The following is a 26323-nucleotide window of genomic DNA, read 5'->3' as shown; positions in this document are numbered from 1 at the left end:
TTAGTTTCAATGATTCTCATTGTTGTAATGGCTGAGTTAAATACCAAAGAATTCAATTTGATTAAGGGAACGGATACAAAAATGAATCCCTTTAATTAAGGTATCTGATTACAAAAAAAAAAATGAATGAAAACTATAATAATGGTAAGAAGACAAAACTGGAGAAACTATAATAATGGAAAGTAGATGAAAGTAGAAAGCTTTAAATGGTGAAGAAACTATAATAATGGAAAGAAGACAAAACTATAATAATTTAGCTCGTAATAATTTACCCCTAAAGGGTATTTTTGTCTTCAAATTTTTAATTTGGCAATTTGATCTTTAAAAACTGGATGGGTGAGTATTAACATTTAAATCTAGACTGCAGTTAGTTTGACGGACTAATTTATTTACTTTCAATAAATGAGGGGATGTGTTTAAAAGATTTTAAAGATGAGGGGGTGTCAAAGACAACAGGCCATAGTTGATGGGTGTCTCTATATTTTTTCCTTATTATTATTATAAAAAAACCAAAAGGGAGAATAGTGGATGTTTCCTTTCAAAGGATGACTATTTGAAAAGAACAGAGCCCAATGGATTCCCTTCTGCTGACATGTTTGTAGACCATTTCCACTCAATGACATCAATTTATTTCATTACAATTTACTTTACCAATCAAAATGTAAATTTTTTCTCCCACAGTCCTCAATTCTTTTAGATGCTCCCATCTAGTTTTTTTATACAATTCAAATGAACAGATTTCACCATATAAAAATCAGTTTTTGGAACGGATAATAGGGTTGTAGTCGCTCGTCCTCACACCTTTCTAAGATTGTATTACAAAGAAAAACTTGTCATTACAAATTTATAGCACAACCCTATACATGAATTTTCCAAAAATACATATATAGCCCTAAAACTTTTTCTGGCAAGGTAGGACGATTCCTATAGGCCTTCGGCCCCTATGGCCTCCTAATAACTCTTCGGAATCAATAAAGAACGCTAATCGGTCACACAGTGTGGCATGTACCACACTAATTTTGGTTTTCTGCAACATCATTGTCCTTCTTCATGGATGATTTCCACTTAAACGTACTTGTACTAAACAATCCATCCATTTCTTCTAAGGATTTCCCCTGCGTCTCCGGTAGGAACATGTAGATAAACACCCACGCTGCTCCGGTTATCCCCGCGAACATAAAAAAAGTCCCTTCGATGGTGATGGCCTGGTACAGTGACAAGAACGTCATGCCTATAACCCCACTCGTCACCCTGTTCACTGCCACACCTATGCTCACACCCTGTGCCCGCAGCCGTACAGGGAATATCTCCGAACCATACACCCAAGGAATGGGCCCAAACCCCATCGAGAACAAAGCTACGAACGATAGCGTCATAATCACACACAAAACTATGGCCCACATAAGCTCCTTCTCCGAATGATCAACCACCATTAAACCAGATGCTAATCCCACCAGACACAAGATCATACCTCCTACACTTGTAAGAAGCAACGGCCGTCGTCCGACTCTGTCCAATAGAAATGTAGCCACCAAGACGAACATTGTCTTACTAATTCCAACGGCCACAGTCGCTCCCAGCAGATCATTCTTCTTCTTAATCCCGGCCTTCTGAAAGATGCGTGGGCTGTACAATACTACAGCATCTATCCCGGATGCTTGCTGGAGGAAGAATAAACCAACGGATGCGATTAAGACACGACGAACAGATGGTGTTGGTCGGAGTAGGAGTTCCTTCCATACACCTTCACCACGGTTGTGTTTGGGTACGGTTACTACGTCGTCCACAGAATTTTTCGATATTCCAACGGCGGTCTTGATCTCGGCGAGTCTTAACTCGGCTTCTTCCCTGGAATCACATGTCTTAATGAGTACTCGCTTAGCTTTACCAAGTTGACCCTGTAAAACGAGCCATCGCGGTGACTCGGGCATGACGAGTATCCCAAATGCTAATAACAACGAAGGAATCCCTCCAACTCCAAGCATGAGTCGCCAACTGAGGTTTACGGGAAGACCAGCGAAGGCGATGTTGGAGACGTAGCCAAGTAAGACTCCGGCGTTGATAAAGACTTCAGGGAAGGATGTTAAAAAGCCTCGAGCAGTCGCCGGAGCAATCTCAGCGGTATAAACCGGAGCGATCATGAGAGCAAAACCGACGCCGATTCCGGCGATAATTCGACCCACCATGAGCCATGCGAAATTTGAAGCTAGACCCATAAGTATAGCTCCAGCGAGGAAGATTACAGAAGCAAAGACGATGGTGTAGCGACGACCGATCCAATCGGAGATCCGTCCAGCAAAGGCAGAGCCGAGTAGGGAGCAGACGTTGATGATTCCGACTAGAATTTCTATTTGTGTGTCGGTTAACTTTAGATCGTCTTTGATGAAAATTACGGCTCCGCTCATAACACCAGTATCTGAATGAATGAATGAATGAAGGAAAAGCAGAGACGAAATTAGAGAAGAAAGCAGAAACAAAAACCAGAAACAGAAACAGGGAGTGTTCGACGTACCGTAGCCTAGTAAAATAGAAACCATTGAAGCTAACATTGCAGAAATCATAGAAAATGTGTTTCTCCTCCGTTTGCCCTGCTGCTGCAATTCAAGTGGGGCCACGGAAGAAACACCACTGTTGTGAATTCCTCCTTCAGCCATGTCTTTCAGCTCTCAAACTTTTTGAGAGAGGCACCGAGAATGGGTAGATAGAATTGATATGAATTGAAGAGATTACAAAGAGCTATAGCACTCGATTTCTACCACCCAAAAAAAAAAAACAAATCTCTTCCAATAGATGTGTTGAGCCAATCCATTTTATACCTGGATCGATCGATAAGTAGTACCATGCCACACTAAAAGCAGAAATCGAACTACATGGCATTATTAGTAAACAAATCTCTTCCAAGAGATGTGAGTCTTCTCATCTGTGGTTGGTGATCACCCATTAACAAAATTAAATCATCGCCACTCCTCAATCGTAGGCACAAATCACTCGATCAAGAGATAAAGATAACCGTTTGCTGTATTTCAAAGTCATAAATAATGTCTAAGACTCAATCAATCCCTTAGAGAGACACACCCAACTGTAATATCTCTACGAAATAGAAAACCAACCCCGTCCATTAACGCGACCTTCAGATTTGGGTCATGCAATTCCCCACCTCCCCAAAACCCTCCTCCCTCCCAAAACGAATTGAATGTGCTTCACTATCCTTTAATTAGTCTCTACTCTCTTGTCGTTTTTTGGGGGTGAAAGAGTCAATTTATTCGAAGAGAAACTGACTGATTGGTTTGGCTCTAAGATTAAGAGTGGTAGAAGAGTCATAGAAGTAATTTTAATCCTAAATACAATGTACCATATCATATCTTGTGAGATTAGAGGGATCCGACCCCAAAATCATGGCATAGGCCAGCAAATATCCTCTGTAAATTACCTAAACCTACAAAAATTCTTCTCCCACAGACCACATATTGCAGTCCTCAATTCTTGCTCCCATCTGAGTAAAAGAGCTTTTCTATGCAATTCAAATCCACAGATTTCTCCACACAAAAACCAGTTTTCAGAACTATCCTTCAAAATATCCTGGTTGGTGACAACATTAAAAGCAACAGATGTTGAGTCCTCAATCCAACCTCTTCAAATGCACTTTCACATCCTCAATGAGTGTATTATATCTCCCACTACAACTCAAAACCTAAGTTGAAAAAAGAAGGGTGGAGGTTTTGTCCACACCATGTATCCTTATGTGGTATGCATGCATTTGCCACGTGGCAGTTTGTATAACGCCCAAATATTGTGGAGAGGTGGATCCCAATATTTTCTGCTCCTATGTCAAGTTTCAGATTGAATGTAGTTTGCCAAGTGGCAAAACAAAGCATTGAAAATTTTGGGAGTACCAAAAGGGTGGTTGGCCATTACATGGGAGGGTAAATATTTTAATTTGAGGCTGAAATTTGACACACATGGACAATCCAGATCATTCCCTAGATATCCACCAAGCAAAATTGCCACATCATCCAGTCACATGGCACAACTAAGTCTGCAGACCACATAAGGTTTTGTTGTCAATGTAGACCACAAAACCTTTTGCCCAAAAGGGTTAAAAAACGAAAAAGATACATAATTACCCAAGCAAAATGTAGATCCCATATGAGTAGAAACTTTATGGGGAAATAACTCAACTCAACCTTTCCCCAACTAAATGTGTCCTTTTTCTCCAATTAGCTCTATTCAAAGCTATACTTGTTATAAATCCTAAGCTAGGAATGTCTTTCCTCATCAGTTATCCTAGTCTCATTTTAGGCATACCCCTGGCTCTTTTAGCTCCTTCAATCTGAATGAAATCACTCCTCAGATCTCCATACTATCTCGTTTATTAATGGGACAATCCAGTACTGGGTTTTAGCGAGACGGTTCTCGGTTCTAGTCCCAAATTGACACCCTTATTCGTGGATGGGGGGTTGGTTACATTGATTATTCATAGAAACAAAAATAAAATCTCCTATATTGAGTCAACTACTAAGACTTTCCTAACTAGACCACTGACTCACTAAGGACTCTAAATTTCTTAAACATACTCAACTTAGGATAAGATAATAATTTTCGTGCACCCCCCTTAAAACTACACCTTTGGGCTTTATATTTCAGCCTGTTACAACACTGAAACCCAAAAAACTAAGACCTAACCCAAACCTATACTAAAACTTAGCCCAAATTTAAACCAAACCGGGCCTGCAATAGAAAGTTGTAGTTGGGATTTCAGAATTGTAGTTTCTTGCTGAATCTCATTGGCTCCTCACTTGAAAAAAGGGAAAGTGTCGATTGGACTTGGGTGTTCTGACGGCAGGATGAGGAGGGAGGGGGGGAGGGGGGAGGGCAAGGATTAACTACGTGCCACCTCTGTGCATCTTTCTTTCGTCCACCTACACATGAGGGGGAATGTTAGATCCCACATCATCTGTAAGTGGGATCCCCATTCCATTCATATACCTGGTAGTAGATCCACTTAACAAACCAGTCTTTTGAGATGGAAAACATACATGGTATCAAAGCAAGTTATTGCATCCCTTCCATTCCATCCGGCTCCATCCTCCCCTTTCTATTTCCGTCCACGGGTAATTCCGACCCACCTACACTTGAGGGGGAGTGTTAATCCCACATCAATTGCGAGTGAAAAATCCCTTTCCTAATATACCTGTGTACACCGTCTCATTAGATCGGTCTCTTGAGATAAAGATTTACACATTTAAGTTGGAATTTGTAACGCTCTGATGGAAGAAGATGCCAAAGCAATCCACCTTCCTTTCTACGCAAACCCTGCCTTGTGTTCAACCATCCTTTCTACAGGGCTTATCGTAGGTAAGTATATCTGGTCCAATTACAGCACTGAAAACCAAGACTACTATTGGGAAACGCTGTTCAAGTGGTAAGGGAGGAGCCATTCTGGAACCGATCCAACGGCTGGGATCACTTCACCACATCACCTAGGATTTCTAGAGGTCCAAAGACAGCAATTGGGGATCGAGCTGCATCTACATGCCGCCAATCAGGAATATCACGCACCTCCTCATCTCCATAAGAAGGGTTCTTAAGTGGCTTAGAAGAGAAGAACTGAGGAGAATGAGAAAAATGATCATCGACTACATACCGAGATTTGTGTATGTTGATCCAAAAGAGGGTTTGGGTGGTAATAAGCATGCGTTCAATGTTGCCATTGATGGGGTCTTGAGAAGATTCAGTGAGCACTGAAATAATCAGTACTATAAAGGAACAGTTCCCCAGAGATGGCAAGATTTCCATCACACAAATATAGATGTGATTTCCAATATACATAAAAAGAGAGGTGGGAGGGCATTGCTGTCAGAGAGAGGGTTGCAAAGGGTAATTTAGGTATTTTGAATTACCAGGGGAGAGAGAAAGGTGGAAGTTCACTTTTCCAAGGGAATCAAAAAAGAAGTTTGGAGTAGGGGAGTTTGAGTAAATATACGCAAAGTAAAGGGGAGTGATGGAAATTTTCCCAAAGTTTAATACAACCCTTGGTTACAACCTGATAGGAACCAAAGGATAAAAACCTCAAACTTAGAGAAACAATTATTTCAGTTCCACATCCTACACAACATAACCAAAGAGAACAAGAAAAGATGAACTACATGCCCAAAAGTATTCAATGGAGCTTGTGCACTAAAACAATCCAGATTTCTCTACTTACCCACCCAAATCCATGCTAGCAATGGTGCATTAGGGAAATTTAGAAAGTGAGAAAGAATTGAAATTGAAATCATTCATAATCCACTTCAAACAATCCTGATGCATACTAAAGCCAGAACTCCACTACAAAAAAACTTATGTTCTGGACATGTTACTCTAATTTATAGTCAGATTCAAGGTTCACAATTTGACACCTTTTAGCAAAGAAGCAAAAAGAAACATAATTCAAAGTCATTTATATTATTCTAAACTGTTCCACAGTTCATGATGGTTTTGGAATAGGAAAACTTATCCACCATCCCATTTCATGGTGGATTAGAGACTTTGAAAACTCAGAACCAAATGCGAAAATGAAATTAAACCATAAGTGATGAAAAAAACAGCTCTATAATTCAATCATGTATGAACACAGAGAAAAACAGAGAATGAGAGACCAATAAAACAATCAAAGGCACATCTATTGAACAACAGGAGTGTACAGAAAGTAAGAATCAACAACACCAGGCAAACAATAACTCAGGTACAGGAGAAGAGGTTGGGGGTGTAAAACCAACAACTCAAATTAAAAATTAGAATTAAGCTCAACTGAATAAGGAAACAGTAATTTTGTATTACAACCAATATCTACATCAAGGGGGAGAAATAAAGAGGTAAATGAAAACCCATTAAAGAATTAACCCTTACAAAATACAAAAAAGTCACAATCTCTTCCCAAACCCAGACCCAGACCCAGCCTAGACCGAGCAGTGGGTTCTATACCAGTAATCATCGCAAACGAGAAAACTGACTGAATTGCAATATAGCCAATATGCTATATAACCTGAAAGCCAGAACGAAAATCTAGGTTTCTGATTTAATCTTGAGAGCTTTGATCTTAAGCCTGTACCTTGGCGCCCTGGGGATAACCTGACTTGGACCCATATGCAACTGACCAGGACTGTTAGTGAGGGGAGGACCATCATCGTAAATATACCCGACAGGATGACCACAGCTTTTGCAATTGATCTTGGTTCTGTTCCTCTGAATTCCCCAGTAGTTCACAGACTCAAAGAAAGGCATCAACTTGTCTTCTTTCTCAAATCTGAATTTGGTTTCATCGATCGCAGCAAAAGAGAGAGTGCCCTCAGGATTGCCGGACTCAAAGTAAAAATCGGGAGGAAAGAGTTGGCTGGTACTTAGATTCAAGTTGGTTTCGCATTCCGCACAAGTGTAAATTGAAGCCATTGATTAAACAGAATAAAGACGGAAGAGATGTCCGACCGACAGAGAGGTTAAAGAATAAAGCCAGAGAGAAGTTGAAGTTCCATATGTATAGCAGCAAAGAAATTTTGACGCAGCCCACCAAAAGGCGAAAGATCAAAGGATCAAATAGAAGCCTTCCATGGAGAAGGAATCAAAATTATCAAAGAGATTTTTCAAAGTTACAAAACTATCAGAATTCAGAACTACCTTTCCCGGTAAGACGTAATAACAGGGATGTCCGTCAAAGACACGGAAACTTCGGGAGAGACGTAAGACGATATGTATTGAAATTCGAAATTGTTCGTACCAAAAAAAAAAAAATCGAAATTGTGAACAGGCTGGGATATTTTTCCATTCATTTAAACAGTTTTTTTCCTTAAATTAATTTAAATTAATTTGGATCAAGATGTGATTCAAACCCAACAGCATCAGATTTTTTTACTGAGTTTGAAAAATAGGTTCTTTCCCACTTAGACCAAGATTTTAAAGATGAGGGGATGTAAATGAAGACAGGCCGTAAAAAAAAAAAAAGGGGAGAATAGTGGATGTTTCCTTTCAGAGGATGACTATTTGAAAAGAACAGAGCCCAATGGATTCCCTTCTGCTTACATGTTTGTTGACTATTTCCACTCAATCACATCCATTTATTTTAGCAATCAAAATGTAAAATTCTTCTCCCATAGTCCTCAATTCTTTTAGATGCTCCCATTTGAGTAAAAGATCTTTACCCAAAAAAAAAAAAAAAAATTTGAGTAAAAGAGCTTTTCTATACAATTCAAATGCAAAGATTTCTCCATACAAAAACCAGTTTTTAGAACGGATAATAGGGTTATAGTCCACTTTTCTAAGATTGTATTACGGAGAAAAACTGTCATTACAAATTTATATTGCAACCATATATTTTAATTTTTATAAAAATATATATATTTATAGCCTAAAAAAATTTTCTGGCAAGGTAGGACGATTCTTACAGGCTGTCGGCCCCTATGGTCTCTTAATAATTCTTCGGAATCAATAAAGAACGCTAATTGGTCACGCAGTGGGCATGTACCTGCACCAGAACACAGCCACTCACAAAATGACTGACACACTCCTTGAAAAGGTGAAAAGAACCAGGGGTACACAGATACGATTCTTTTCTCATTGATGATTAATTAGAATCATTATTTACTTAATTTTTATATCATATCGCAACATCGCCATCATTTTTTTTTTCTTGTTGGGCCTAGAACAAGAAACCACATCCATTCAGTACGATCTGCTTAATCGCATGATTATTGAGAATTCGTCGAATCATATCGAACAAGCCATCATTTTTTTTTGTTGGGTAGAACAAGAAACCACATCTGCAACACGGCAGCCATTGCGTGGGAGGCCATGTGGCAGGGCCCCACATGGTGCACATGGCCTCTGCCACCGCACGATGCGCTACAGACCGTCTGTAACAACAAAAGGATAAAAATTCGATAGAACAAGCAGCCATCAATAAAAATTCCCTCAAATTTAGAAAATATCCCTTCAAATTTCCAAATTAAGTACTATATATTACATTAATTTTGGTTTTCTGCAACATCATTATCCTTCTTCATGGATGATTTCCACTTAAACATACTCGTACTAAACAATCCTTCCATTTCTTCTAAGGTTTTCCCTCGCGTCTCCGGTAGGGATGCGTAGAAAAACATCCACGCTCCTGCGGTTATCCCTGCGAACATAAAAAATGTCCCTTCGATGGTGAGGGCCTTGTACAGTGACAAGAATGTCATGCCTAAAAGCCCACTCATCAATCTGTTCGCCGCCACACCTATGCTCACACCCTGCGCCCGCAGCCGTACAGGTAATATCTCCGAACCATACACCCAAGGAATGGGCCCAAACCCAATCGAGAATGAAGCTACGAACAACAACGTCATAGCCACACACAAAACTATGGCCCACATAGGCGGCTTCTCCGAATGATCAACCACCATTAAAGCAGATGCTAATCCCAACAAACACACGATCACACCTCCTACACTTGTAAGAAGCAGTGGCCGCCGTCCGATCCTGTCCACTAGAAACGTAGCCACCAAGACGAACATTGTCTTACAAATTCCAACGGCCACAGTCGCTCCCAACATATCACTCTTTTTCTTAATCCCGGCCTGCTGAAAGATGCGTGGGCTGTACAACACTAAAGCATCTATCCCTGATGCTTGCGCGAAGAAGAATAAACTAACGGATATGATTAAGACACGACGAACAGATGGTGTTGGTCGGAGGAGTTCCTTCCATACACCTTCACCATTGTTGTGTTTGGGTACGGTTACTACGTCGTCCACAATATTTTTTGATATTCCAACGGCGGTCTTGATCTCGGCGAGTCTTAACTCGGCTTCTTCCTTGGAATCACATGTTTTAATGAGTACTTGCCTAGCTTTACCGAGTTGACCCTGTAAAACGAGCCAACGCGGTGACTCGGGCATGACGAGTATCCCAAATGCTAATAACAACGAAGGAATCCCTCCAACTCCAAGCATGAGTCGCCAACTGAGGTTTGCGGGAAGACCAGCGAAGGCGATGTTGGAGACGTAGCCAAGTAAGACTCCGGAATTGATGAAGACTTCAGGGAAGGATGTTAAAAAGCCTCGAGCAGTCGCCGGAGCAATCTCAGCGGTATAAACCGGAGCGATCATGAGAGCAAAACCGACGCCGATTCCGGCGACAATTCGACCCACCAAGAGCCATCCGAAATTTGGAGCTAGACCCATAAATATAGCTCCAGCGAAGAAGATTACAGAAGCAAAGACGATGGTGTAGCGACGACCGATCCAATCGGAGATCCGTCCAGCAAAGGCAGAGCCGAGTAGGGAGCAGATGTTGATGATTCCGACTAGAATTTCTATTTGTGGGTCGGACATCTTTAGATCTTCTTTGATGAAAATTGCGGCTCCGCTCATAACACCAGTATCTGAATGAATGAATTAAGAATGAATTAAGAAGAAGGAGAAGCAGAGACAGAAATTAGAGAAGAAAGCAGAAACAAAAACCAGAAACAGAAACAGGGAGTGTTAGACGTACCGTAGCCTAGTAAAATAGAAACCGTTGAAGCTAAAATTGCAGAAACCATAGAATATGTGTTACTCTTCCGTTTGCCCTGCTGCTGCAATTCAAGTGGGGGCACGGCAGAAACGCCACGGTTGAGAACTCCTCCTTCACCCATGTCTCTCAGCTCTCAAACTTTTTGAGAGAGGGACAAGGGCAGAGAAGTGGAGTATTAGAATACTCTGAGTCCATTTCATGCCTGGATCGATCAATAAGTAGTACTATGCTACACTAAAAATAGAAATCCAACTACATGGCATTATTAGTAAACAAATCTCTTCCAAGAGATGTGAGTCTTCTCATCTGTGGTACCAATATGGATCACCCATTAACAAAATCACATCATCGGCACTCCTCAATTGTAGGCACAAACCACTCAGATCCAGAGATAAAGATAAGGGAAAATTTCTTAGATCCACTACTAGATAGAAACGAAAATTACAAAATAAGTAGGTTTCAGTGGTTCAACGTAGTTTAAACTTTTCAATAAATGAGGTTAGGGCAATTTTGAAAGTTTACTTTTATTTTTGATGAATACTAACTAACTTTGGGGATTGAGTAAATCTTTTCAAAATAAAAAATAATAGATGTAAAATAAATTTAAAACCTATTTATCTTGTAATTTCCGTTTTTATCCAGTAGATCTAAGAAATTATCCCACTTAAGCATCTGATTGGTGACAACATAAGGCTCCATTTGGTTACAATGAAGTAAATTGAATTAAAATGAAAAGAAAAATATAAAAATGAAATTTTTTAATAGGGTGTTGATTGGAAGTAAAGTTGATGTAGAGTGAAAGGAAAAACAAGTGGGCCTCAAAATAGAGAGTAGGAAATGAAAAATTTTCGGTTGTGTCTCTACATAAAATGATTAATGATCATTTTTAGCTTAAATTTTACCCAACAATGGAAGAAAATGTGGAAAACCTTGCAATTTGATATTGATGTAAACTGTGTTGATTCTACTTTACTTTCGACTATATCCACTCAATCACTTCCATTTATTTCATTACAATTTACTTTATCAATCAAAATGTTATTCACTTCAGATCTAACTAAACGGAGCCTAAACCTAAAAAAATTCTTCTCCCACAGACCACATATTGCAGTCCTCAATTCTATTAGATGCTCCCATCTGAGTAAAGAGCTTTTCTATGCAATTCAAATGCACAGATTTCTCCATACAAAAACCAGTTTCCAGAACTACCCTTAAAAATATCTTGGTTGGTGACAACATGATAAGCAACAGATGTTGAGTCCTCAATCCAACCTCTTCAAATGCACTTTCAAATCCTCAATGAGTGTATTATATTTTCCACTGCAACTCAAAACCTAAGTTGAAAAAAGAAGGGTGTAGGTTTTCCAGACCATGTATCCATATGTGGTCTGCACACATTTGTTATGTGACAGCTTGGATGGGGCTCAAATATTGTGGAGAGGTGGACTCCAAGATTTTCTGCTCCCATGTCAAGTTTCAGCTTGAATGTAGTTTGCCAAGTGGCAAAACAAAGCATTGAAAATTTTGGGAATACCAAAAGGCTGGTTTGCCATTACATGGGAGGGTAAATAATTGAATTTGAGGCTGAAGTTTAACACACGGACAATCTAGATCATTCCCTAGATATCCACCAGGCAGAATTGCCACATCATCCAGTCACATGGCACACTAAGTCTGCAGACCACGTAAGGTTTTGTTGTCAATGCAGGCCACAAAACCTTTTGCCCAAAAGGGTTAAAAAAAGAAAAAGATACATAATTACCAAGAAAAATGTAGATCCCATATGAGTAGAAACTTTATGGGGAAATGACTCAACTCAACCTTACCCTAACTAAATGGATCCTTTTTCTCCAATTAGCTTTATTCAAAGCCATACTTGTTACAAATCCTAAGCTAGGCATGTCTTTCCTCATCAGTTATCCTAGTCTCATTTTAGGCCTACCCCTGGCTCTTTTAGCTCCTTCAATCTGAATGAAATCACTCCTCAGATCCCCATACTGTCTCATTTATTAATAGGACAATCTAGCACCGGGTTTTAGCGAGACGGTTCCCGGTTCTACTCCCAAATTGACACCCTTAATCGTGGATAGGGGGTTGGCTACATTGATTATTCATAGAAACAACAATAAAATCTCCTATATTGACTCAACTACTAAGACTTTCCTAACTAGACCACTGACTCACTAAGGACTCTAAATTTCTTAAACTTACTCAACTTAGGATAAGATAATAATTTTCGTGCAACCCCCACTCCACCTTTGGGCTTTATATTTCAGCCTGTTACAACACTAAAACCCAAAAACTAAGACCCAACCCAAACCTATACTAAAACTTAGCCCAAACTTAAACCAAACTGGGCCTGCAATAGAAAGTTGTAGTTGGGATTTGAGAATTGTAGTTTCTTTTTGAATCTCATTGGCTCCTCACTCGAAAACAGGGAAAGTGTAGATTGGACTTGGGTGTTCTGAGGGCAAGGAGGAGGGAGGAGGGAGGGGGGAGGGCAAGGATTGACTACGTGCCACCTCTGTGCATCTTTCTTTCGTCCACCTATGGCTACACATGTGGGGGAGTGTTAGATCCCACATCATCTGTGAGTGGGATCCCCATTCCATTCATATACGTGATAGTACCTCCACTTAACAGACCAGTCTTTTGAGATGGAAAACATACATGGTATCAAAGCAAGTTATTGCATCCCTTCCATTCCACCCGGCTCCATCCTCCCCTTCCTATTTCCATCCACGGGAGTTCCAACTTCCAACCCACCTACACTTGAGGTGGGAGTGTTAAATCCCACATCAATTGCAAGTGAAAAATCCCTTTTCTAATATACCTGTGAACACCGTCTCATTAGATCGGTCTTTTGAGACAAAGATTCACATATCTAAGTTGGAATTTGTAACGCTTTGATGGAAGAAGATGCCAAAGCAATCTACCTTCCTTTCTACGCAAACTCCACCTTGTGTTCAACCGTCCTTTCTACAGTGCTTATCGTAGGCAAGTATATCTGGTCCAATTACAGCACTGAATACCATTGGGAGATGCTGTTCAAGTGGTAAGGGAGAAGCCATTTTGGAACCAATCCAACTCGGCTAGGATCACTTCACCATATCACCTGGGATTTCTAGAGGCCCAAAGACAGTGATTGGGAGTCGAGCTACATCTACATGCCGCCAATCAGGAATATCACGCACCTACTCATCTCCATAAGAAGGGTTCTTAAGCGGTTTAGAAGAGGAGAATGAGAAAAATGATCATTGACTACATTCCAAGATTTGTGTATGTTGAACCAAAAGAGGGCTTGGATTGAATTAAGGATGCGTTTGATGTTGCCATTGATGGGGTCTTGAGACAATTCAGTGAGCACTGAAGAGGTAATCAATAATATAAAGGAATATTTCCCCAGAGATGGCAAGATTTCCATCACACAAATATAGATGTGATTTCCAATATACATAAAAAGAGAGGTGGGAGGGGCGTTGCTGCCTGAGAGAGGGTTGCAAAGGGTAATTTAGGTATTCTGAATTACCAGGGGAGAAAGAAAGGTGGAAGTTCACTTTTCCAGGTGAATCAAAAAAGAAGTTTGGTGTAGGGGAGTTTAAGTAAATATAGGCCAAGTGGAGGGGAGTGATGGAAATTTCCCCAAAGTTTAATAGAACCCTTGGTTACAACCTGATTACCTGATAGGCAAATAACTAAAGGATAAAAACCTCAAACTTTAGGGAAACAATTATTTCAGTTCCACATCCTATACAACATAACCAAAGAGAACAAGAAAAGATTAACAATATGCCCAAAAGTATTCAATGGAGCTTGTGCACTAAAACAATCCAGATTTCTCTACTTACCCACCCAAATCCATGCTAGCAATGGTGCATTAGGGAAATTTAGAAAGTGAGAAAGAATTGAAATTGAAATCATTCATAATCCACTTCAAACAATCCTGATGCATACTAAAGCCAGAACTCCACTACAAAAAAACTTATGTTCTGGACATGTTACTCTAATTTATAGTCAGATTCAAGGTTCACAATTTGACACCTTTTAGCAAAGAAGCAAAAAGAAACATAATTCAAAGTCATTTATATTATTCTAAACTGTTCCACAGTTCATGATGGTTTTGGAATAGGAAAACTTATCCACCATCCCATTTCATGGTGGATTAGAGACTTTGAAAACTCAGAACCAAATGCGAAAATGAAATTAAACCATAAGTGATGAAAAAAACAGCTCTATAATTCAATCATGTATGAACACAGAGAAAAACAGAGAATGAGAGACCAATAAAACAATCAAAGGCACATCTATTGAACAACAGGAGTGTACAGAAAGTAAGAATCAACAACACCAGGCAAACAATAACTCAGGTACAGGAGAAGAGGTTGGGGGTGTAAAACCAACAACTCAAATTAAAAATTAGAATTAAGCTCAACTGAATAAGGAAACAGTAATTTTGTATTACAACCAATATCTACATCAAGGGGGAGAAATAAAGAGGTAAATGAAAACCCATTAAAGAATTAACCCTTACAAAATACAAAAAAGTCACAATCTCTTCCCAAACCCAAACCGAGCAGTGGGTTCTATACCAGTAATCATCACAAACTGAATCGCAGTAAAGCCAATATGCTATAACCTAAAAGCCAGTACGAAAATCTAGGTTTCTGATTTAATCTTGAGAGCTTTGATCTTAAGCCTGTACCTTGGCGCCCTGGGGATAACCTGACTTGGACCCATATGCAACTGGCCAGGACTGTTAGTGAGGGGAAGACCATCATCGTAAATATACCCGACAGGATGACCACAGCTTTTGCAATTGATCTTGGTTCTGTTCCTCTGAATTCCCCAGTAATTCACAGACTCAAAGAAAGGCATCAACTTGTCTTCTTTCTCAAATCTGGATTTGGTTTCGTTGATCGCAGCAAAAGAGAGAGTGCCTTTATTGCCGGACTCCGTAAAAATCGGGAGGAAAGAGTTGGCTGGTACTTAGATTCAAGTTGGTTTCGCATTCCGCACAAGTGTAAATTGAAGCCATCGATTAAACAGAATGCAGACGAAGAGATGTCCGACCGATAGAGAGGTTAAAGAATAAAGCCAGAGAGAAGTTGAAGTTGAAGTTGCATATATAAAGCGGAGAAGAAATTTTGACGCAGCCCACCAACAGACGAAAGATAAAAAGATCAAATAGAAGGCTTCCATGGAAAAGCAATCAAAATCATCAGAGAATTTTCGAAGTTACAAAACTATCAGAATTCAGAACTACCTTTCCCGGTAAGACGTTATAACAGTCCGTCGAAGACACGGAAACTTTGGGGGAGACGTAAAACGATATGTAATTGAAATTCGAAATTGTTAACTGAATCGTTGAATGGAATCAATAAGGCCTGATTTGATATGATTTCTATTTCAATTTCACGGGGTGATTTGTATTCAGAAATTGTTTGGTTTGATTTTTGCATCTTATTTCAGTGAAATAGAAATCAATTGGAATCAAGGTTTTAGTAATCGGCATCGAGATTGGGATCCATATCGATCGCGAGCCTCTCAGCCGATATTGATCTGGATCGGCCTGTATCAGTCTGGATCAGACAATTTTACCCTTAAATTTTAATAAAAATCAGTTTTATTTATATTTTTATCCTTGGTCAAAACCCATGAATCGGTATCCTATCGGTCAAGAATCGATCTCCACTGATACCAATTCCTTGGACTATTATGACTGGAATAAAATTCTGAATTAGACGAAATTAGAGAAGACAGCAGAAACAAAAACCAGAAACAGGGAGTGTTAGACGTACCATAGCCTAGTAAAATAGAAACCATTGAAGCTAAAATTGCAGAAATCATAGCAAATGTGTTTCTCTTCCGTTTGCCCTGCTGCAGCAATTCAAGCGGGGGAACGGCAGAAACACCACTGTTGTGAATTCCTCCTTCAGCCATGTCTTTCAGCTCTCAAACTTTTTGAGAGAGGGACGAGGGCAGAGTAGTGGAGTATTAGAATTCTCTGAACCCAGATCCTCTCCTATGAAAATAGAGAAACCGAGAATGGGTAGATAGAATTGATATGAATTGAAGAGATTACAAAGAGCTATAGCAATCGATTTCTACCACCAAAAAAACAAAAACAAATCTCTTCCAATAGATGTGATGAGCCAATCCATTTTATGCCTGGATCGATCGATAAGTAGTACTATGCCACACTAAAAGCAGAAATCGATCTACATGGCATTATTAGTAAACAAATCTCTTTCAAGAGATGTGAGTCTTCTCATCTGTGGTTGGTGATTAGCGATACCAACCACAATTGTAGGCACAAATCACTCGATCAAGAGATAAAGATAAAAGGCCACTATACTCCTCTTCATAACCGTTTGCTGTATTTCAAAGTCAAATAATGTCTAAGACTCAATCAATCCCTTAGAGAGACAGACCCAACTGTAATATCTCTACAAAATCGAAAACCAACCCCGTCCATTAACGTGACCTTCATATTGGGTCATGCAATTCCCCACCTCCCCAAAACCCTCCTCCCTCCCAAAACGAATTGAATGTGCTTCTCTATCCTTTAATTAGTCTCTACTCTGTTGTCGTTTTTGGGGGGTGAAAGAGTCAATTTATTCGAAGAGAAACTGACTGGTTGGTTTGGCTCTAAGATTAAGAGTGGTAGAAGAGTCATAGAAGTAATTTTTATTCTAAATACCATGTACCATATCATATCTAGCTTGTGAGATTAGAGGGATCCGACCCCAAAAACAAGGCATAGGCCAGCCAGCAAACATCCTCTGTAAATGAGCCCTGCAATTCAGATGGCTGGGATTTAAAGTAAGATAAATTGGTCTCCCCTCCCCCTCCTCTCTCTTCTTAATGCCAGACCCTCAATTGATGGGTGAACCTCAAATCACAGTGGTCAACTGGATATCAACCTACATCTGATTATGCATAGATCTTACAGAGATGACTCTTTATGATTCAGCAACATATAAGCGCTTAGAGAACCATTTAAATCTTCAACTGCTGCAAGCAATAACTAATACACCAAATTATACATGCAAAGACTTTCTCATTTTCAGATTTTCACTTGTGTCATTGGGCAAGTCAGCAACCAAAGCCACTATGGAAAAGAATCCTTGGGTAATTACTATTTCCCCATTACCAAACCTTGGTATATACATCTGTTATTTAAAACAAAAAATTGATAAATAAATAAGTAATAAAAGAAATGGTTGGCAGTGGTAAAACAAATTTAAACACCCACACAGAGGCAGGAATGGGTAGCTCAAGGTCTTTTAATCATGGGTTTTTTTTTTTTGGTTCTATCTTCAATTGGTGACTTTGATTTTGCTTCAACCCTTGTTCCATAATTGTTCATTAGAAATGGTAACAATTATCATCACTACAAAACCATTTTGAGTTTAAAATGAATTGATCTGGCCCTATATAGATTGCTGAATTAAAATTCAATCCCAAGTGACAAGACATTGGATGATCAAGAGGGCTCATTGATTTTCAGAAAAGAATAGTGGATGTTTCCTTTTTGGAGGATGACGAACAAATCCTTCACAAACTACAACAGTATATATCAAAGGCAAAGCTCAAAGCCCCAAACCATGAGAAGATGGGTGCCCTTAGATAGTATTGGTTACCTTTATAGGGCAGCCAACACGATGGAGTGGAGTACTTTTAAAATCCTGTAAGAAAATAGTAGTTACTATAGAATAAGAAATGAAATAACTCAATGTGAAAACTAGACTCTGCTCAACCAAGCCTTATCCCAAGTACTTGGAACAGTAATATGAAACCCCTATTATGCCAATCCCCTACGTTATTAATGTTCATGTTTTCTGTTATTTCACAAGCACTGTCCTCTTTTATAACTTTAACCCAAGTCAGTTCTGGCTTCTAGTTGTCCTTTTAACACCTTGAAATTTAACCACACTGCTCCTAACTTCTTAATTGTACATGACTAGACAATCTCAATTGACTTTCATGGAACCCTTAACGCAGCTGCTGCTGAGGAAGGAGAGAAATGTTGAAGGTGACCAAATTCTTGTTGCAAATTTCTCCTGGCTAGTAACTTCCACTGAAATAAGATAACTAGCACACCAAGACAGACAGTTTTCCTATATGCTGCCATACTGCTACTACATTGGATACTCACTATCATTATAAAGTAACTACCAGCTGTGTAATTCTGAACACTGCTCCCATGTATTTGATTCAGATTGGATTTTCAGCTTTATATGCAACTGTAGACAGCTCTGAATATGAATGCTTGAGTGATCAGAATCGATCACCCAGGCCCTTTATTTATAGTAATCTGAAGTACATGTAATTGAAGTAAAACTCCTCAGTCCTAATCCTACTAGGAATTCCTAGTACAACTAGGAATCCCAGAGTAGCACTCGGCTGAGGAGGAAAATACAATAAAACAGTGGAAAATAAAAAATAAAAGAAAGAAAAAGAGTAATCCTAACACAACTAGGACTGCAATCCTAACACAACTAGGACTAGTTCCCCCAATCGGGTAACTAGCCTATCTCAACACTCCCCCTCAAGTTGGAGCATAAATGTCAACCATGCCCAACTTGACAAGAATAGGATGAAAAATCTTTCCACTTAAGCCTTTAGTAAACACATCAGCAAGCTGGTCAGAAGATTGCACAAACGGAACACACACCAGCCCTCCTTCCAACTTTTCTTTAATAAAGTGTCTGTCAACCTCCACATGCTTAGTACGATCATGCTGAACCGGGTTGTGAGCAATACTAATAGCAGCCTTGTTGTCATAATACAACATCATGGGAAGAGGAACAGGAGTCCTGATATCTTGTAATAAACCTTTGAGCCACAACATTTCACAAATACCTTGTGCCATAGCACGAAACTCTGCTTCAGCACTAGATCTTGCCACGACGTTCTGCTTTTTACTACGCCACGTAACAAGTTTGCCGCCAACAAACGAGCAATAGTCAAAAATGGACTTTCTATCAGAGGAACCAGCCCAATCCGCATCAGTATATGCTTCGACACGAAGATGACCATTCGGAGACAAAAGAATTCCTTTACCCGGTGCTGATTTTAAATATCGAAGGCTCCGGATAACAGCATACATGTGAGAGGAGTGTGGATCATGCATGAACTGACTAACCATACTCATAGATACTGCTATGTCAGGTCTTGTATGAGACAGATAGATGAGCTTACCAACCAATCTTTAATACCGACCTTTATCAACAGGAGTTCCCTCCTTTTCTTTAAGTCTTGTAGTAGCATCCATAGGTGTATCGGAAGGATGACACCCTAGCGTTCTAGTCTCGGTCAATAAATCTAGGATGTACTTTCTTTGAGAAAGAAAGATGCCTTTAGAAGATCTAGCAACTTCTATCCCTAGAAAGTACTTTAGTTTTCCCAGATCTTTTATTTCAAATTCTCGCCCAAGATAAGTCTTCAACTGGGTGATTTCGTGATTATCATTCCCGGTCACCACAATATCATCAACATAAACTATTAGGAGAGTTACCTTTTTACCATTTTTCTTGATAAACAAAGTACGATCAGCGTTGCTCTGCTCATAACCTGCAGAGACCATTGCATTATGAAATCGTCCAAACCATGCACGAGGGGACTGTTTCAGTCCATATAAAGCACGCTTCAATTTACAAACTTTCCTGCTAGTCTTATCACAAGAGAATCCAGGTGGAATGTCCATGTACACTTCCTCGTCAAGTTCTCCATGGAGGAAGGCATTCTTCACATCTAATTGTTGTAACTCCCAGCCAAGATTCACGCACAAGAAAGTAGCACTCGACGGTGTTTAATTTCGCGATCGGTGCAAAAGTCTCCTGGTAATCGATCCCATAGGTCTGAGTAAATCCTTTTGCAACCAAACGTGCTTTGTATCGATCCACGTGCCATCTACCTTCTGTTTCACCACAAACACCCACTTACATCCAACTGGTTTCTTTCCTGGAGGAAGAACCATAAGTTCCCATGTATTATTCTTTTTTAAGGCTTGCATTTCTTCCATCATTGCTGCTTTCCACTTTCCATCTGCAAAAGCTTCCTGCCAATTTTGGGGAATACGAACAGAAGAAAGAGAGGAGACAAATGTACAAAATGATGGAGAAAGGGAGTCATAAGAGACTATATGAGAAATGGGGTGCTGGGTACAAGCCCGAATACCTTTACGATAAGCAATAGGTAAATCAGGAGATGAAGGAGAGGATATGTTACCTAGAGATCGATCTGGTTCCAGGGCCGACAACTGTAGTGATGCTGGAGCTACAGTGGATGGAAGCTGCTTGTATTGGGAATGTCCCCTGTGATATGTTTTGAGATTAGAGTCGTTAATTTTCTTCTGAAATTCCCTAACGGTTTGTTGGACTGGAGTCACCTCCCCCTAAAGGGAATTATCACCAATAGGATTTTCAGCATCCTCTAAGTTTGGTATCAGAGCCATCTCTGATCTGAAGAACAGCTTCCCCTTGATTTTTCTGGTTTCCATCTTCAACACACTCTCGGCTTCTAGTTCTTTTCTTCTCCAACTCTCTCGGACTCTCTACTTCATGCAGGGCAGCATCTTTGAGGTGATTCAATGAAGAATTAGCTGCTGCCCTCCATGACACCTCTCTGAAAATCATTCAAATACTGGGGTGATCTGAACTTGCCACAGGTTTCCACCAACCTTGGAGATCAAGCAGCTGCCCTAATCGAGCTGGATTTCTGGTTTTATTTGGAGATTGATTCTTGCACCTTCTGATCTACACCCTATTGTTTTCAAACTGTAGATCCAAAGCTGCAATTTTTTTGCATTCAAACTGCAGATCTGAATTCAATCCACAGCAGATCCAAATCTGCAATTATTTTGCTTTCAGATCTGTCCCTGCTGACCTAAATCTTCTCCAATTCAGGGCTTTTATTGGCTCATCCGAAGGGGCCACTGTCTGGAGGACACTTTCTCTGCTACAAGGAAGACACTCGAACCTTGTTTCAGCCAGTTCTAAGGGCTGCAACTCATACAGCCTTAAAACCCAGGGCTCTACTCGATTTGGGTTTCCTATTACATCATCAGTTTATTTCTGATTTTTTAAGGAACTTTACATGATGTCTGACATCACTTCAGCTGACTCTGATGGATCTTCTCGACCAGAGTATCTTCCTTTTGCTTCTCCCACCAAACTAAATGGGACAAACTATTTAATGTGGTCCAGATCCACTTACCTTACAGTTGCTGGCCGTGGCTACACAGGACACCTTCCAGGCACTACTCCTATCCCTACTGAAGGAGCTGCCAAGACTAAATGGTTATCCACTGACTCCATGGTCATGTCATACCTTATTCATTCTATGCATCCTTCAATTGCATCGGGCTACCTTCTCCTAGACACTGCTGCCCAGATATGGAAGGCTACCAAAGACACCTATTCACAGGTAGGGAATGATGCTCAGGTCTACGAATTAAGGAAGAAAATCCATGACACCAAGCAGAATGATTCATCAATCCCTCAATACTATGCTGAACTTCACAAGTATTGGCAAGAACTTGATCATTACTCTGATTATCAGCCCACTAATGCCACTGACATTGCTGCCTACAGAAAGCATATTGACAAAATTAGGGTTTATGATTTTTTGGCTGGACTTAATATGAATACTCAGCATGGTATGAGCATGCTGATACCATGTAGACAGCTCTGAATATGAATGCTTGAGTGATCAGAATCGATCACCCAGGCCCTTTATTTATAGTAATCTGAAGTACATGTAATTAAAGTAAAACTCCTCAGTCCTAATCCTACTAGGAATTCCTAGTACAACTAGGAATCCCAGAGTAGCACTCGGCTGAGGAGGAAAATACAATAAAACAGTGGAAAATAAAAAATAAAAGAATGAAAAAGAGTAATCCTAACACAACTAGGACTGCAATCCTAACACAACTAGGACTAGTTCCCCCAATCGGGTAACTAACCTATCTCAACAGCAACCAAACTTTTTAGCCTTGCATAACTCAACTCCATCTCCAGAAGCTACCATAGATAACAGAGTCCTGCAACGGATGTTCGAGAAATCACCCATTTCCAACATAGCAAAATATTTCCTAGAGATATACAGTTACCCAACATACGATAAAAACATTTAGAAAGTGAGTGTCACTTATACAGATATAACGGCCTCATTAGGTGTGGGTTACCCAAAACATGTAAGCAGAAGGGAATCCATTGTGCTCTGTTCTGGAATGTTGATCTCTACTTGACTATTTCTATCAGTTATTGTCTCCAACTGTTTCTTTGGCTTCCAACCAATGCAGCAAAGTGGATATATGTGCATAGGCTTGAGGCTGGTTGGAAAATTTTTAATGAAATAGACAAGAAGGATGAGAATATTCCCATGGAAGCATGTCCATAAAGCTGAGCAAAATGTGCAGACATCTGTTCATTCCATACATTCAGTTGGGAATACATTAATAATAAAACAGAATTAATGAATGTATTCATGGAATTAATAAAGACCTGTAATACAATTTTCCTTAGAAATCATCTGATGGGTGATAACATTAAGGCTCCATTTGGTTAAAGTGAAGTAAATTGAATTAAAAGGAAATTAATTGAAATGAAAAGGAAAATATAAAAGGAATTTGTCAATAGGGTGTTGATTGGAAGTAATGTTGATGTAGAGTGATAGGAAAAACAAGTGGGCCTCAAAACAGAGAGAGTAGGAAATGAAAATTTTTCAGTTGTCTCTGCATAAAATGATTAATGATCATTTCAGCTTAAATTTGAACCAACAATGGAAAAAAACGTGGAATACCACGCAATTTGATATTGATGTAAACCGTGTTGATTCTACTTTACTTTTGACAATTTCCACTCAATCACTTCCATTTATTTCATTACAATTTACTTTATCAATCAAAATGTTATTCACTTCAGATCTAACTAAACGGAGCCTAAACCTACAAAAATTCTTCTCCCACAGACCACATATTGCAGTCCTCAATTCTTTTAGATGCTCCCATCTGAGTAAAAGAGCTTTTCTATGCAATTCAAATCAACAGATTTCTCCACACAAAAACCAGTTTCCAGAACTATCCTAAAAAATATCCTGGTTGGTGACAACATTAAAAGCAACAGATGTTGAGTCCTCAATCCAACCTCTTCAAATGCACTTTCACATCCTCAATGAGTGTATTATATATCCCACTACAACTCAAAACCTAAGTTGAAAAAAGAAGGGTGGAGGTTTTGTCCAGACCATGTATCCTTATGTGGTCTGCACGCATTTGCTACGTGGCAGCTTGCATAGCGCCCAAATATTGTGGAGAGGTGGACCCCAAGATTTTCTGCTCCCATGTCAAGTTTCAGCTTGAATGTAGTTTGCCAAGTGGCAAAACAAAGCGTTGAAAATTTTGGGAGTACCAAAAGGGTGGTTGGCCATTACATGGGAGGGTAAATATTTTAATTTGAGGCTGAAATTTAACACACACGGACAATCCAGATCATTCCCTAGATATCCACCAGGCAGAATTGCCACATCATCCAGTCACATGGCACAACTAAGTCTGCAGACCACATAAGGCTTTGTTGTCAATGCAGACCACAAAACCTTTTGCCCAAAAGGGTTAAAAAAAGAAAAAGATACATAATTACCAAGCAAAATGTAGATCCCATATGAGTAGAAACTTTATGGGGAAATAACTCAACTCAACCTTACCCTAACTAAATGGATCCTTTTTCTCCAATTAGCTTTGTTACAAATCCTAAGCTAGGCATGTCTTTCCTCATCAGTTATCCTAGTCTCATTTTAGGCCTACTCCTGGCTCTTTTAGCTCCTTCAATCTGAATGAAATCACTCCTCAAATCCCCATACTGTCTCGTTTATTAATGGGACAATCCAGTACTGGGTTTTAGCGAGACGGTTCTCGGTTCTAGTCCCAAATTGACACCCTTATTCATGGATGGGGGGTTGGTTACATTGATTATTTATAGAAACAAAAATGAAATCTCCTATATTGAGTCAACTACTAAGACTTTCCTAACTAGACCACTAACTCACTAAGGAATCTAAATTTCTTAAACTTACTCAACTTAGGATAAGATAATAATTTCCGTGCACCCCCCTTAAAACTACACCTTTGGGCTTTATATTTCAGCCTGTTACAACACTGAAACCCAAAAAACTAAGACCTAACCCAAACCTATACTAAACTTAGCCCAAATTTAAACCAAACCGGGCCTGCAATAGAAAGTTGTAGTTGGGATTTCAGAATTGCAGTTTCTTGCTGAATCTCATTGGCTCCTTACTTGAAAAAAGGGAAAGTGTCGATTGGACTTGGGTGTTCTGAGGGCAGGACGAGGAGGGAGGGGGGAGGGGGGAGGGCAAGGATTAACTACGTGCCACCTCTGTGCATCTTTCTTTCGTCCACCTACACATGGGGGGGAATGTTAGATCCCACATCATCTGTAAGTGGGATCCCCATTCCATTCATATACCTGGTAGTACCTCCACTTAACAGACCAGTCTTTTGAGATGGAAAACATACATGGTATCAAAGCAAGTTATTGCAACCCTTCCATTCCATCCGGCTCCATCCTCCCCTTCCTATTTCCGTCCACGGGTAATTCCGACCCACCTACACTTGAGGGGGAGTGTTAATCCCACATCAATTGCGAGTGAAAAATCCCTTTCCTAATATACCTGTGTACACCATCTCATTAGATCGGTCTCTTGAGACAAAGATTTACACATTTAAGTTGGAATTTGTAATGCTCTGATGGAAGAAGATGCCAAAGCAATCTACCTTCCTTTCTACGCAAACCCCGCCTTGTGTTCAACCATCCTTTCTACAGAGCTTATCGTAGGTAAGTATATCTGGTCCAATTACAGCACTGAAAACCAAGACTACTACTGGGAAACGTTGTTCAAGTGGTAAGGGGGGAGCCATTCTGGAACCGATCCAACGGCTGGGATCACTTCACCACATCACCCGGGATTTCTAGAGGTCCAAAGACAGCAATTGGGGATCGAGCTGCATCTACATGCCGCCAATCAGGAATATCACGCACCTCCTCATCTCCATAAGAAGGGTTCTTAAGCGGCTTAGAAGAGAAGAAGTGAGGAGAATGAGAAAAATGATCATCGACTACATACTGAGATTTGTGTATGATGAACCAAAAGAGGGTTTGGGTGGTAATAAGCATGCGTTCAATGTTGCCATTGATGGGGTCTTGAGAAGATTCAATGAGCACTGAAATAATCAGTACTATAAAGGAACAGTTCCCCAGAGATGGCAAGATTTCCATCACACAAATATAGATGTGATTTCCAATATACATAAAAAGAGAGGTGGGAGGGCATTGCTGTCAGAGAGAGGGTTGCAAAGGGTAATTTAGGTATTTTGAATTACCAGGGGAGAGAGAAAGGTGGAAGTTCACTTTTCCAAGGGAATCAAAAAAGAAGTTTGGAGTAGGGGAGTTTGAGTAAATATAGGCAAAGTAAAGGGGAGTGATGGAAATTTCCCCAAAGTTTAATACAACCCTTGGTTACAACCTGATAGGAACCAAAGGATAAAAACCTCAAACTTAGAGAAACAATTATTTCAGTTCCACATCCTACACAACATAACCAAAGAGAACAAGAAAAGATGAACTACATGCCCAAAAGTATTCAATGGAGCTTGTGCACTAAAACAATCCAGATTTCTCTACTTACCCACCCAAATCCATGCTAGCAATGGTGCATTAGGGAAATTTAGAAAGTGAGAAAGAATTGAAATTGAAATCATTCATAATCCACTTCA

The 26323-nt window shown here is 39.8% G+C and overlaps 4 protein-coding genes and 1 pseudogene across 4 annotated transcripts in view; all 5 read right to left on the bottom strand.

The window, feature by feature from the left end:
* Window positions 1-26323, bottom strand: part of LOC122658567 — an 86181-nt gene that overhangs the window by 17918 nt on the left and 41940 nt on the right. The window lies entirely within an intron of this gene.
* Window positions 157-15612, bottom strand: LOC122658570 (annotated as a pseudogene).
* On the bottom strand, window positions 1014-2582 carry LOC122658566 (polyol transporter 5-like). Its single transcript, XM_043853579.1, has 2 exons — window positions 2513-2582; window positions 1014-2416 (listed from the first exon to the last, which is right to left on the bottom strand). Exons 1-2 carry the CDS (start codon window positions 2559-2561, stop codon window positions 1014-1016), a joined length of 1452 nt encoding a protein of 483 aa, XP_043709514.1. The 5' UTR covers window positions 2562-2582.
* LOC122658569 (uncharacterized protein At4g08330, chloroplastic-like) lies at window positions 6934-7450 on the bottom strand. The gene has a single exon (XM_043853582.1). It carries the CDS (start codon window positions 7426-7428, stop codon window positions 7045-7047), a length of 384 nt encoding a protein of 127 aa, XP_043709517.1. The 5' UTR covers window positions 7429-7450; the 3' UTR covers window positions 6934-7044.
* On the bottom strand, window positions 8997-16399 carry LOC122658325 (polyol transporter 5-like). The gene is made up of 2 exons (XM_043853245.1): window positions 16326-16399; window positions 8997-10396 (listed from the first exon to the last, which is right to left on the bottom strand). The coding sequence occupies exons 1-2, from the start codon at window positions 16372-16374 to the stop codon at window positions 8997-8999; spliced, it is 1449 nt and encodes a 482-aa protein (XP_043709180.1). The 5' UTR covers window positions 16375-16399.

Source organism: Telopea speciosissima, chromosome 4, assembly GCF_018873765.1.
Source record: "Telopea speciosissima isolate NSW1024214 ecotype Mountain lineage chromosome 4, Tspe_v1, whole genome shotgun sequence".
NCBI lineage: Eukaryota > Viridiplantae > Streptophyta > Magnoliopsida > Proteales > Proteaceae > Telopea > Telopea speciosissima.
Note: the sequence above shows the minus strand (reverse complement) of the source record. Positions and strands in the feature narration are given on the sequence as shown.

Bases quoted from the DNA above. Each gene is read 5' to 3' on its own strand.
- LOC122658566 (XM_043853579.1), bottom strand. From the start codon at position 2,561: ATGATTTCTGCAATGTTAGCTTCAATGGTTTCTATTTTACTAGGCTAC. The intron at 2,417-2,512 runs GTACGTCGAACA...TCATTCATTCAG, and splicing joins TTCTATTTTACTAGGCTACG to ATACTGGTGTTATGAGCGGA.
- LOC122658569 (XM_043853582.1), bottom strand. From the start codon at position 7,428: ATGGCTTCAATTTACACTTGTGCGGAATGCGAAACCAACTTGAATCTA.
- LOC122658325 (XM_043853245.1), bottom strand. From the start codon at position 16,374: ATGATTTCTGCAATTTTAGCTTCAATGGTTTCTATTTTACTAGGCTAT. The intron at 10,397-16,325 runs GTACGTCTAACA...TCATTCATTCAG, and splicing joins TTCTATTTTACTAGGCTATG to ATACTGGTGTTATGAGCGGA.